A 13,666-nucleotide genomic window follows, 5' to 3' on the forward strand; every position below is an offset into this window, starting at 1 on the left:
GACGCACACCTATTTGAGGACCTTAGTACCGCCCTGCAGTTCACAAACAAGAGAGGGGACGGGGAAACCAATTTGAGACAGGTGTTGCATTACCCATCAGCTGTTCTCTCTCTCTCTCATTCACGCATGCACCGACACACACACACATACAAAACAATGTTAAAAAATTGAAATGTTCGAATGAGGGAAAAACACAAACAGCCCTCCTCCGACCCTTTACGAGCTTACCCTAATGGCCAGACTCCCACTGGCCGCGGAACCACGGTTGGCGCGACTCCGCAAAGGCCAGGTGGCCGCCGATGCCCTGCAATGCACAAACGTGTGCATCAACTGAGAAAAAGGAACACGAAACTCAGCACAGTGTGCATGAACGGCATTTCTTGCTCATGCGCCTCAGGCCGCACACTCAACCAAGAAATCAAGCCGTTCACAAATAAACGACAGAAGAGCCTTTCTAATACCTGTGCTACACAAACGTTTGAAAGGACATTTCATTCGAAGCAAAAAAATGATTAGTGATCAAATTGACTACAACCTACAAGCCCGCAAAACACATGCACACTAACAGCCCTTTTTTTTTCCCCTTTTTTCACACCGCTGCTGTTGAGAGTACAAAGGTACTTGTAAAAGTACAGGGAGGGATAGAGAACAAAAACGAGTAAAAAATTGTAAAGATTGTTCGCTTTAAACATCAATTTTTACTCGTGAATATCGTAGTTACGGCATGCAGAAACTGCTCCTGAGAGTACAAACGTTCACGTTGCAATGGCCCTTGAGAACCTAAAAGGTAGTTCGGGGTGCTCCTATGACTCAAATGGCATTCCAAACATGGGCATTGGAACAACGTCGTGTAGCAGCTCAAAGATGTAATTCGAGTCAATTGACATTCTACTCAAATGCCTTCGAAATGCTCGTGTCGCACAGGTATAACACCACTCCACACAAATGGATCAAAACGGTAGAGGTTACTGCAGGCTCTACTTACCAGGGCAGGCTGCCACGGGCACCGCCGGACGAGCCGAGTGAGGTTTCGGCGCCACTGGCCTCAGAACCACGGTTGGCGCGACTTTGCAGAGGCCAGCTGGTCGCCTATGCTCTGCAATGCAAAGACATCAGTGCATCAAGTGAGAAAAAGGAACACGAAACTCGGCACAGTGTGCATGAACGGCCTTTCTTGCCCACGTGCCTCAGGAGGCTCGCTCAACCACGAAATCGAGCCGTCCGCAAACACACGCCAGAAGAGCACTACTAGTGCCACTGCGGACAGGGAACAGGGACACGAGGGCAGTGGGGAGGACATTCGCATGAAGAGGGGGGAGCGAGCCAAACATTTTAACAGCAGTAAGAAGGCATGCACGAATCAGCATTGGAGAGAGGATACTGTGACATTCTTGCACAGAGCTCCCCGTCACCCGGGCACAATGGTAAAGTCACGGACAAATGAGATGCGAACCCGAAAATATGCACCAGCGACTGCTTTCCACTGACGGCCTGTGGGGGGAGCTGGGCCTTTAGACAATTTTTAAAATTTTTAGTGCCTGCTAGATGAAAATTGGCAGTCTTGATGAGTTGTGTACAGTGTAGACCGCTTATAACGTATAACGTATCCACTGCCACATGCAAATGTGTTCACGTCTATGGTGTCACAAAGGGCAGCTTCTGCAGCCCTTAGACTAGTGGCTTCATTTCCTGCAATGCCACAGTGGCCCAGAACCCAGCTGTGACAACAAGCTTGAGACTATAAGCCGAGTACAGGGCTCTTAGTACAGCATTAGAAGTCGAGTTTTTACTAGCCTTCAGAGATGAAACCTCTGAAACAACACTCAGACAGTCTGTGTATATGACTGTTTGAATAGGGGGCCATTTGCAGCACAAGACACACCTGCACAAGTCTTCGAGAAATCCGTGTAGAATTCAGCTGCCTTGCATTTGTCCCTGAGTGACAGAAAGTGCTGAGCAATAACGAAGTCTGGTACATTTTTGTTTTGTATTTCTCTGAAAAACATGTCACACTAACAGAATTGGGCAAATGTCCCACAAAGCAACCAACTCATGAATAGACGTGCAGTGACCACCAGAAAGAGGAATTTGGAAGTCCTTTACAAGGCGTGACACTGCCAAAGGAAAGGCAGGTGCTATGGAAGGTCATCTTTCAAAAAGTTGAATACTAGTGTTATTTAGAGAAGTGATCGCTGGTACTCTAGCCCCACACTGATTGGATTCAACACAAAGGGATGGAATGGGGCTCATTCGATATGCACCTGTGGCCAAGCGACGCCCCAAGTTGTGTACTGGGTCCAACATTTTCAGTGCTGTTTTGCTTGAAGACTGGTATACAATACATCCATAGTCTATCCTTGACCTTACAAGCCTATTTAAAAGTGCTAGCAGACACTTTGTGTCCGTTCCCCATGACTAATGGGAAAGCACCTTCAAAATGCTCACCGTTTTCAGGCATTGCATTTTTGGCAATTTGATATGCGGAATGAATGTGAGTTTGTGGTCACGTAAAATACCGAGAAACTTGTGCTCATTTTTCACAGGTACAGGCTGACCTTGTAGCATGATGCAGGGAAGGGGATGGATGCCACGTTGACTGGAAAGTACCACAGCGGCGCATTTATCAGCATTAAATGTAAACCCATTTTTCTCAGCCCATGTAACCAGTCTGTTGACACTCAATTGGATCTGGCGTTCACATATAGATGAATTACAGGACTTTAAACTAATTTGAATGTCGTCAACATAAGAGGAGTACAAGACCGTTCGGGGTAGAGCATTTTTCATCGAATTCATTTTCACACTCACGCAGGTGACAGTGGAGTGTGCACCTGAGGCACTGCCACGCCCTGCCCTCATCGGTGATGAAACACCATCCTCCCATCCCGGTGCATGCAGGTTCATAAACGTACGCAAGCTCTCGCAGCCCTTCAAGCCTGGAATCTTGGCACTGGGCCGGCCAGTCCCTTCTTTGCTGTGCCCAGTAAAGAAACCTGAGCCGTTTTGCTCTTACGGAGCCACTGCCAACTTCCCCAAAAGCACACAACCATACGGCCCAACCAGCATGGCAGCATGTCTATTGCAGATTCCTCGACCCTACCACACTGGACGCAGTGTTGAAGTCATGGTGAACAAGATGGAACAGTTTCAGAAGCACCATGGGGAGGGCAAAATGCCCCCCAGGATGGAGAGCTATAAAAACACTGGGGGCCGACCCACTCTCAGGTGGCGAGCTGCTCGACCCGTAGCCTCCCGTTCCTCCTCCTCCTTGGTGCTGCACCTGCCGTGCTTTGTGTCATAGGCGCCTCGCCATGCACATTCCCGGCCAATGCAGCAGTCATCCTTGACACAGGCTGCCGAAAACACGGGCGTGCACACAGGGGTTAGAGGAAAACGGAGGCCGACCTTGGGCTGTGGGGAGCTGCCATCAGCCGGGGGCCGCTCGAGGATGGCAGCGGGGGGCCAGGCCGGCGGGCGTGGGTGGCCACCGCTGTGGCTGGGCGAGTTGCGGCTCGATGGGGACCGCACTGCTGCGCCTGGCTGCGTCCACCAGAGTAGTACCAGAAGGTAAGCAGCGGCAGATAAAGGACTAATGCAGACGTCACTGGTATTGCATCAATGCTTCCGACCGTTTGTTAGTTTTGTGCACCGCATCACCAACTAAGCTCACACCAACTGTGCACGGGCTCTGGTTGTACGTGCCGGACTAGCGCATTTGCCGTGGAATAATCCTCAACTGCTCTGCCCACGACTGCGGGCATGGAGACGAGGACCTGCTTTTGTTATATAAAGTGTGTTGTGATGGTAATTGGTACACTAAAAATTTTTACTGAACGAACCGCCGCTCTGTTCGCACTGAAACTTCACACGAAGGTCGCATTTTGTGGTCTATTTTGTTTGACACCGGGAACAACAACGGTGCTTACCTGCTTATCCTGAAAATAAATAAAAACGATTTTCGCCTATGGGAAAATGGCGGCGATTTGGACGTGCGAGCCCAAAAACCGGGTTTTCTGATCGTCTGTTAGCTCATTTCTAGGCGCATTTTCTGATCGTCTGCTGCACCATTTGGCTCCGTACGTGAATTTCAAACATGCGTTTCACTCTGCAGGTGGTTCCGTCAATCCAACATCAACTTGCGCTGGCCCGCACGTCCAAATCAGCCGCCGATTTCCCATAGGCGAAAATCGTTTTTATTTATTTTCAGAATACACAGGTAAGTACCATTGTTGCTCCTGGTATCAAACAAAATAGACCACAAATTGCGACCTTCGTGGCAAGTTTGAGCGCGAACAGAGCGGCGGTTCGCTTAGGAAAAATTTTTTAAGTGTTCCAATTATTGTATAATAAACACCCTTAACCTTAAAGGAGCCATGAAGAGAAAACAAGTTTGTTTTATTCGAAAGATAAGGCGTATCATAGTACCCTAAGCACTTTCCCGGAAGCAAATGATGCTTTATTCACTGAGAAATAAGGCAATTTAAGCCAAAATTTTAAATCTCCCGCTAAGTTGCACATTTCGTGACGTGAACAATGGCGTCATACGAGCCGGTCCATGAAACAGATACTTAGTATGTCGACTCCATATAGCACCCACACGCGGGAATCAAACAGGAACCGGAACTCGTGCCGAAACCGAGACGGCGGCCATTTTAAAAATACTAGTAAAACCTAGTGCACCCGCATCCCTAGTCATGGAATCGCCTGATCCGGAGAACAAAACTCTCGCCGAGAAGCTCGGGCTTGCATTTAACAACCTCACACCACTTGAACGCTCAATGCTTCTAAGTGCACGAGCGGCAGGAGTTGTGGGATACGCGGATGGACCGGAAAGCGACCATTCCGCGATAGCCACAACCGACGAACGCCCAGCCGTCGGCACCGCTGCCTCGTCAGCCCCGTCGTGACGGACGAATACAGACTGGTACGTATGTGCCGTATTTTTATTACGGTTAATAATAGTTCAATTTTAGTAGCAGTATCGCTTATGCCAGTTGGCCGGTGTCGTGTATGGAAAGCCGTTCGCGCGAGCTCTCTGCATCGACCAGAAAGATACGAGCGTCAATGCGCGGTGTATACGGCATTTTTTTCCCCCAAGGTCAGAGCGCTTTGACGGCGATTTGACGAAGTCAGCGACGAGCGCCAGCATGTCCCAGGAGTGAGCTAACGTAAGGGTCCCTGCCGTAATCACTTCCTCGGAAATGAAGCGAGCACACTCGTACTCCCTTTAGCTCCCTTTCTCCTCCGTTTGCAAAGTTCACAAAACGTAGCCACTTGCTTCGCCAAGGTTCGTCGTTGGGCAGCACATGAAAGGAGATCTCCTCACCGGCGGGGATGTCGCACTCCCTCGACGATTTGCCCGTACTACATGGGCATTTCAAAACGTAGCAACGAAATTTCATTGTAAAGTACTCGAACAAACTGAAGTTTTCAGTGGTTGTAAACTGGAAACGAGCTCCTAACAATAGCAGCAAGCCAACACCATTCCGAAACTGCGACGACTGTCACTATCTCGTCGCTGCTTGCTGTTCCTTACTCCCCTTGTTTCTATTTTTACCTTTGCTCGTTGGCGATATGACGGCCAACCTCCTGTGAAGGGATTACGATACCAAGCAAGGTCGCGGCTGTGCGTGCTGGGACGGTTCGTTGGCCCCGAAGAGCCTCGAACCCGAAAATTCGTCTGCGCGACGGTGGCGACGGCGAGATGTCGAGTTCGGCTGGCGGTAGTTTCGTACGCATTGGCATACACGCTTGCGTGTTCGTTCGGAACTTCAACCGTTTACTCCACCGTTCTTAGTGTCATAAAAGGAATGTGCAGTATGTTTAACGGGCATATAGCTCACTATGCAAGCTGGTAAGCCATGCCTAACTTGCGTTTGCTTTTGCCGGCCTCCGCCAATCGCAGAGCATTCTCGTGTGACATCATAGGTTCTGTTGCGGGAAATGAGCTGGTGGGTCGCATGGTCATTCCCTTTTTTCCTAATTATGTAGCTTATTTGAGCAAAGTTTGTGTTAAAAGTGGTGTCAGTATGGTTCTAACGAGGCAATCTTTCGAATGAACCAAACTTGTGTTTTCTCTTCATGGCTCCTTTAAAGGGTTAAGGGTGTTTATTTTGAGCTGCTTTGTTCTTGCATCACGAGACAGGCAGACACAAACGTTGCGACGCCTTTTCCTTCGCCTTCTTTAAGTACAGTGGCGAGCACCCTTTGGGGCCAGCCTTTGCAAGCTACAACCAACATTCCGGCACTTCCCAGATGCACGGTGCGCGCCATACTACAGTGCCCAGAATATACTTAGCGAGACTCTACGGTGTGGTTACAAGGAACAAAAAGTACATGGCGAGTGCTCTTCACCAGCACCGCAGATGTCGCAGCAGGGAAGACTGAAGTACCCGCCTGACTAAGCAACCACTTTTCGGGAGGTTAGAGATCGCATTCAAGCAATCGGGAGATGTGGTCGAAATTCCGGAGAGTTGGCACATATGCAACAGCACCATGCCAAACGTGGTTTCGAGCAGATAGCTGAAGATGTTTATCAAGATATTTATTTATCAAGTTGTCAGTGGGTGCGCTCGTAGTTGGCCGCTATCACGCCATCGCCCTTTTCGCATGTTTAACTACTGTTAGAGGGTCACCGCAGCCACGCCACAGTCAAAATCATTAGTCGACTAGTCTCTGCATTTCAGCGACTGATAGAGAACAAAAACAAGTGAAAAACAATATCGTTCACTTTAAACATCAATTTTTACTCGCAAATAATTGTTTCTGTAGTTACGGCACGCAGAAACTGCTCCCAAGAGTATGAGCGTTCGCATTTCAAATGCCTTCGAGAACCTCAAAGGTCGTTGGTGGTGCTCCTTTGACTCGAATGGCATTCCAAACAAAGGCATTTGAAAAACGCCGTGTAGCAGCTCAAAGGTGTCATTTGAGTCAATTGACATTCCACTTAAATGCGTTCGAAACGCTCGTGTCGCACAGGTTATAATACCACCGCACATAAATGGATCAAACGGTAGAGGTTACTGCGGGCTCTACTTACCGGGGCAGGCTGCCACGGGCTCCGCTGGACGAGCCGAGCGAGCAGTTGAACGCCACTGGCCGCGGAACCACGGTTGGCGCGACTCCGCAAGGGCCAGGTGGCCGCTGATGCTCTGCAATGCACAAACATGTGTGCATCAAGTGAGAAAAAGGAATACTAAACCCATGGCACAGTGTGCATGAATGGCCTTTCTTGCTCACGTGCCTCAGCCTGCTTGCTCAACCAAGAAATTGGGCCGTTCACAAATAAACGCCAGAAGAGTCTTTCTAATACCTGTGCTACAGAGCGTTTGAAAGGACGTTTGAGTCGCATGGCCTTCAAAATTTCAAATTCCATTCGAAGTGGAAAGAGTTCCGCAATCTACATGACAATTCTCAAAGGCAGTTGGAAGAAAGTGGGGCTGTGTGAATACTTGAAAATTCGAATACCAATCAAATAGTACGTCCGCAAATAGTCGAATATGTACTATTCAATTTATCGAATAGTTAAGTCGAGTTTCCGAAGCAAGAGACGTCGGCGCACGCTAACGCACTGCTGCTACACCGTTTGCTTGGCAAGTTTCATTCAAATTGCGCTCTCAACGAGCGAGCCTTAGAGACGCTGTATATGTTAGCCTGCTGTAGGGAGTAATCTGCGATTGCTTCAATAATAACTATTTTTCTAGCCGTCGCTGTCGAATCTGGCAGCCATTTTGAATTCTGCAACCGGATGTTTACATGTTAGGGCAGCTTCCAAAAAGACTGCCACCGTTCTGACAGCGCTTCCGTTAATTCAAAATCAAAAGCAGTTCTGGCTGTTTCTGATACAGTTGGGGTATGGTTACTGCGTGCTTGCTCGTTTTTTAGACCACAGCGGATAGCGCAGGCTTGTCCACGGCGACTGTAGTGCAAGTTTTCCTTCTGCTAGGTATTATTCCGCTTCATTCCCGCTGCCCATGTGCTTCCCAAGTGCCTCATAGTGGTCCATGATTGTGGTTGTGCTCGCTTCCGAATTACGAGGCACTGTATAGTCATTGCCTACGATTGCAGAACAGCAACTTCAGTGCAAGTCCGTCTTTTTTTTTTTTTTTTAATGTGTATTGCGCCTGCGCCGTCCTGAAGTACCGCCGATGCACGCCGGAAAGTGCGTTCTCCAAGTTGGGGGAGAAAAAAACAAAAAGCCATGTCTCCCAAACATGTGAAGTAGCGTCTGCTTTTGCGCAAAAACCTATGCAAAATCGAGGCCTGTAAAAAACAATTGGTATTCTATACTCGATTCGATATTTGGCTTTTTTTCCAAATTTGATTCGATATTCGATTTAAAAGTTACTATTCAGCATTCGCACACCCCTAGTTAAGCTTCCGTGCTGGCTCGCCATGTTTTGGTGTCGCCACTGGTTCCGTTTCGTTATTGAGAAAGATTTCATCTTAGAGTTAAAGAAAGAGCAAAAAAGAGAACAATTATTTGTGATCAAATTGATAGCAACCTACAAACGCGCACAAAACATGCACTAACAGCCCCTTTTTTTTTTATTTTGCACCACCGTTGTTGAGAGTCCCAAGTTATCATCATAACAAGTTGTTGATGGTGTGGAAAGGCAAAGAGAAGCGAAAGAGAACGGAAACACTGCAAGGGACACTATCAGCCACTCAACGCCCATGCCGTCAGGTGGCGCAGCGATCGCAAAACTCCAGGCATATAGAGCAGGGAACTGCTTCCTTCTCTAGCCTTACCCTGATAACTAGAGAGGTCCTGGAGCTCTCTGCCTGGTAAACGGACAGGGAGCCCATCGGACGGAGCTTAACCAAGGCTCCGACGGCCACCGTTAGAGGCCTCTGTCCCTCCACCTTTCGACTCACCGCCACGGTTGGTCACAGCGTGAGCGAGGGGGCTCGGGGTCCGCGGTGTCGCCAATACCGTCACCCTGAATACTCAAGGTGCCCCGTGCGGGGCCCATCATCCGGTTCCTTCACAATCGGTTCCATTACCGCCCTGCAGTTCACAAAAAACAAAGAGAGGGAGGGGACAGGGGAACCAGTTTAAGACAGGTGTTGCATTACTCATAAGCTTTTGCCTCTCTCACAAACACGCACACAAAAAAAAATTTGGGCTCTGCGGAGCAGGACGGTGCTAATAAACGAGTTTGGCACAACAGACGGCTCTTCGGCACAGGAAAACAAGTTTAGCGCTCAATGGCGCAGCGTTTCCACCCCTGCAGGAGCCCACAAAAGGCCAGCTGGGAAGAGGCAACTCACTTCGATGAGACAGGTCGTGGAGCAGCACAGATCTCCCAGGGAAACGTTAGTCCATCGGTGGAAGACCTGGAACCCGTGCTGCGTGCTAGGCCACGTTCATACCCACAGACATCCACAGAACGCAGACTTCTAGCCGCTGCCGCATTCACAGACGTTGCCACACCACGCTCGATTTGTTACCTGGCCATATTTAGTCCCAACTATTTGTATATGTTTATACCAGGCTATTCTAAATGTGGTATGCCCTTCTTTGAGCCCATATTTAAGGGCATAGGGTAACCCCTATACTTACCATGTGTTTTTGACCATTTTTAGGTACCATTTTCTTTAAAATTTTAGGCTCCTTTGACTGAACCAGAGCTATTAAAATCAGACTAAAATTCCATTTTTTAATGATTTTTTTCCGCCAGTACCAAAATTCTAGCTTTATTTGCATATTAAAAATTGTGTAACAAGAAAACCACTGCATGCATATGACAGGAAAAAAAATCAGGTGGTTACCCTGGAAGACATAGGAAATAATAGTAACTATGCAAAAAAAAAACATTGCTTTGAGATAATAAAGTTTAAAGTAAGAAAAGAGGTGAAACAATACTTTTTTGCCGCAAACACCACTTTAGTTATTTACCCAGTAAGCACCAGCTTCCTAATCACAGTCGAAGTCATTTTTTTGCTTGACAGCCTGTCGTCTGTCCTTCCTTGCCTATTTTGTGCACCATCTTACAGCTTTGTTCGGAAAGTATTTTCACTTGTGGTCAACCTCTTTCAGCCACTTGATGGTGGTGTTGCACCCAGTGTTTGATCTGAGTGATTTTCAAATGCCGGCATGTGCATTGCTATCATCATTGAATGAAAGAACAGCATCCAATGTTCTAATCTTGAGAGTGTGAAGCCCAAACAAGAAGGTTTTTCTGTGCGCGGTGAAGGACAAATCTTGAAAAAACGTGCAACAGCGTCTTTAGATTGCCCTGGCCGAAAAATCAGCTACGCAATGGTTGCCAAGCAATTTCTTAATACTAGGGATGGGCGAATATTCGGTATAGGCACCGGACAGTGAAGTTTGCGCGCGACTGCAGCGCCATCTCTCGCCGCCGCTTAGCAACTCCGGGTCGGTGGATGTCGCGACCGGCCGTTCAGCGCACGTAAAAACACGCGCGCTGCGTGCGGTTCGACGTTGTGTGGCGGAAGTTTTTTTAAGAAACATAGTTATAATTGCAAGTTGCAGTGTCCGAAAGGATCAAAATGCTGCAGGAAAGAATTAATGGCCACGCCGCTACTGCTGCGTGAAGTACTGCCACAATCGCGGAAGGCAGTCTGCCATCGATCTGTACAAGTTTCTCGGGCAGCGTCGCAAGAAATGGATTTTAGCAGTAAGAAAGCCATGACATTTTTTGTCAGTGGAAGGAGTATTATGAGTGCGATGACTGTTTATGCGCAGCGTAGACACGAAGGGCCGTAAAACTAAAATGTTTGCTTTCAGTGTTCCATACACATCGCGCGCTGCGATGAATCGCATGCCGTCGTAGTATTTGCATAACACAAGGTATTACGGCTTCCCCCACTATTGTTTTATCAGCAGTAACCTTTTTTTAGCGACATTCACAGCACCGAATGGATGCCAAAAGGCGGCACAAGAATATGTTCACAGCACTTCGCGGGTGATGCCAAAAGCAATGTCAAGACGGTCAGTACGCATCCCATGCACTTACTGCCCTACTTTGTTTCCCGAAGTGTACAGAGTTCGACCACGCATTCCAAGCGAGAGCGTGGAAAGCTATCAAAGGCAAGGTTGCATTCACTCGCGCTGACTTCTTTAATGCGTTTTGCGTACACTGAAAGTTGAGGTTGCTATTTTTTAAGCAGAGGATGGGGAGGAGGAGGAAATACTTTTTTTGGAGAATTCTGAACGGCCTGAACAAACTGTATCACAATTAGCCGCTTATACGACTCTAACATTACACACAAGATACAAGCCGAACCTAACGAAATCTTCGTAAAGACAACCGCAGCTCCACAGCAGATTTCCAACTGTGTGAACTGCGCTTACTTTGTCATAAGCTATAGTTTGGAATCCGTTTTTAATCAGTGACAACACCAACCCAGCGAAAGAAGGGCAACCGAAAAAGTAACTGTAGTGTGGTTGGGCGAACAGAGGAAACAATAACACAGACACGCTTCTGTCGTGGAGCGCCGTGGTATACGCTGGCTACTGACCTGAATTGGCGCTGTAAATAACCTTCCCTTGTGTCAGCTTGATCGTGGCTCATATTGAGTGGGAAAACACTGGGGTTTGAGCATAGGCGTGCGCACAGGGGGGGGCAGGGGGGGCCGCCGCCCCCCCTAATCATCTGAAGGGGGGCGCCCAATTTTGCCCCATACCTTGCCGATGTAACACATGAAAGTAAAAATTTCTGCTCAGAAGTATTTTGTGTGTTGCAATTTCATCGCATTTATATAAAAATTTTACGAGCATCCCTCTTTGCACTGCGTTCGGACCGCTAGGCCTTCAGTGGGAAGAGGTCGGGAGTTGATGTAAGGGGGTGGAGGGGGGGGGCGCAGCGCTAAGACTTTGCCCCCCCCTAATCGAGAACTCTGCGCACGCCTATGGGTTTGAGAATTTAAAAAGATGTTTAATTAACTGAAAAAAACGGATTACATATATAGACGGAGGAGCACTCAAAGAAGACGTCTGGCGCGCTGCTCGGGCGTGGGGAGACTTCCTTGGGCGAACAGCACACACACGCACCACGCGAGAGTCAAAAGCTCGCACCATACACGCTCGGTGGTGTAAACATCCGGCCGCGGTCGCTGCGGCGATGGAGGTTTCGAGTGCTTCGTGATCCGAGCCCGGTCCCCTCGGCAGGCCGCCGGTGTCTGCTTTCGTTTTCGCCTCTCGGCGCAAGCATTCTCGGCGCGATAATTATCCGATGCTTCGGAGACGGTTGACACTTGCTGAGAGTGGGACTTCGAAACGATGTCTGTTCTATCAATTTCTTTCACGGCGCACACGCGCGCGGGAATGTACAATCTCTAACTTCTCGCGCACGCGAGGCCGACAGTAGTAGCTCAGCCCCGTAATTGTCCGGAAATCGCACAGAAGCACTTGAGACATGGGGAAACTATTTGCCAGAACAGTTTTCAAGCACGAGACACCTTTCAAAAACAATCGCAGAATCGCAAAAACAAACAACCCAGAGGTGCCGAATCTATGAACGCGCGCCGGCCGTCTGGCTCTCACCGACCCGGGGTTAGCTCAAGCTTCCGCGGGGCGGCGCTGGGTGTACTTTATTCGTCGCGCCCTCTGAGCAGTGACCGGTGCCTATTGTCGAATATTCGATCGAATAGCTCTCTATTCGTTATTCGCTTCGATCCGAATGCAGGTATTCGATATTTTCGAATTATTCGATGCTCCCGAATAGGCAGCTAAAAGCCAAGCCTTTCGGTCAAGCTTTCCGAGAGTTACCCCAGGCTTGGCTCAAGACCCACCAACGCGGACATTTCTGTTATCAGTGCCGGCACTGCCGAGTTGCTGCCTTGCCTAGAGGTTCGACGAAGCCCTCGGCCGCCAGCACACTTTAGGTTAAAAAAAACAAGGCGGCACTGAAACGACACCGCTCTGAACATAGCGGCACCAAGCCAGCAAACTTGTACAGGCCGCCATTTTGAATAGGCATGCCGCCATTTTGAATAGGCTCGCTCAGTCATAGAGATAATATACTCTAGAGGGAAAGCGCGCCGCTGAGCCAATGCATTGGAACCGTACGACACACGGTGGCAGACATGATACAACGATTTGAAGGTTTCCAGCTGAGTTTTTGCTTACTAAAAACGGCGAAAGCGATGGGTTGTAATCTGGCAACGTGCTACTGTGGCATTTCCGCGTCCGGCTAGCAAAGCATGCCGGGATTAATTGTAACATGGCGGACCGCTGGCCAGGCGGATTTTGTGTAGGCGGCGTCGACAGCATCAACAGCATTGCGTAGTTTATCTCCTGTGGGTAGGTAACCGACGTGTTTTCGGTTTAGCGTACGTGTGACTCATATGTACTGAGACTATTTGAGCAAGATGTGGCAACGCTCAAACAACACTTGCGCGCAAGCTCGAATGCGACTGATCGCATGCGCGAGGACGCCAAGGAGTCTGCTGATCCGTACTGGGCGCACAGAAAAATGAATCTCCGTATGATCTCCGTGCATGTTTGCGCTGTGCCGCTTTTTTTGCCATTCTGTGACATTTTGCGAGTCGCTCAATGCTTTTCAAACAACGTGAAGTGAACTGTCGCTTTAGCTCAATGTAAAACCTTTATTTACACACACACAAAAAAAAAACATCGCATGGGCCAACGCTGGTATTGCCGGTGAGTCGCGGCGAAGCACAGGATCGAAAGAGCGCG

The 13,666-nt window shown here is 48.7% G+C and overlaps 1 protein-coding gene across 4 annotated transcripts in view; it reads right to left on the reverse strand.

The window, feature by feature from the left end:
- Window positions 1-228: 228 nt before the first annotated feature.
- LOC144178613 (uncharacterized) overlaps window positions 229-13,666 on the reverse strand; it is a 29,681-nt gene continuing 16,243 nt past the window's right edge. The window contains exons 2-7 of one of the 4 annotated variants that reach the window (XM_077706612.1): window positions 9,274-9,339; window positions 8,878-9,010; window positions 7,040-7,151; window positions 3,406-3,540; window positions 986-1,096; window positions 229-304 (exon numbers count right to left, since the gene is read on the reverse strand). In XM_077706612.1, coding sequence (XP_077562738.1) covers window positions 1,046-1,096; window positions 3,406-3,540; window positions 7,040-7,151; window positions 8,878-8,978 — 399 coding nt within the window. In that variant the 5' untranslated portion in view covers window positions 8,979-9,010; window positions 9,274-9,339 and the 3' untranslated portion in view covers window positions 229-304; window positions 986-1,045. Of the gene's footprint in view, window positions 331-985; window positions 1,097-3,405; window positions 3,541-7,039; window positions 7,152-8,877; window positions 9,011-9,273; window positions 9,352-13,666 lie in introns of all 4 variants that reach the window. The other 3 variants (XM_077706609.1, XM_077706601.1, XM_077706621.1) reach the window with 3 other exon arrangements.

Source organism: Haemaphysalis longicornis, unplaced genomic scaffold, assembly GCF_048455015.1.
Source record: "Haemaphysalis longicornis isolate Haplotype H1 unplaced genomic scaffold, Haemaphysalis longicornis Haplotype H1 scaffold_1, whole genome shotgun sequence".
In the NCBI taxonomy this organism is placed as follows: domain Eukaryota; kingdom Metazoa; phylum Arthropoda; class Arachnida; order Ixodida; family Ixodidae; genus Haemaphysalis; species Haemaphysalis longicornis.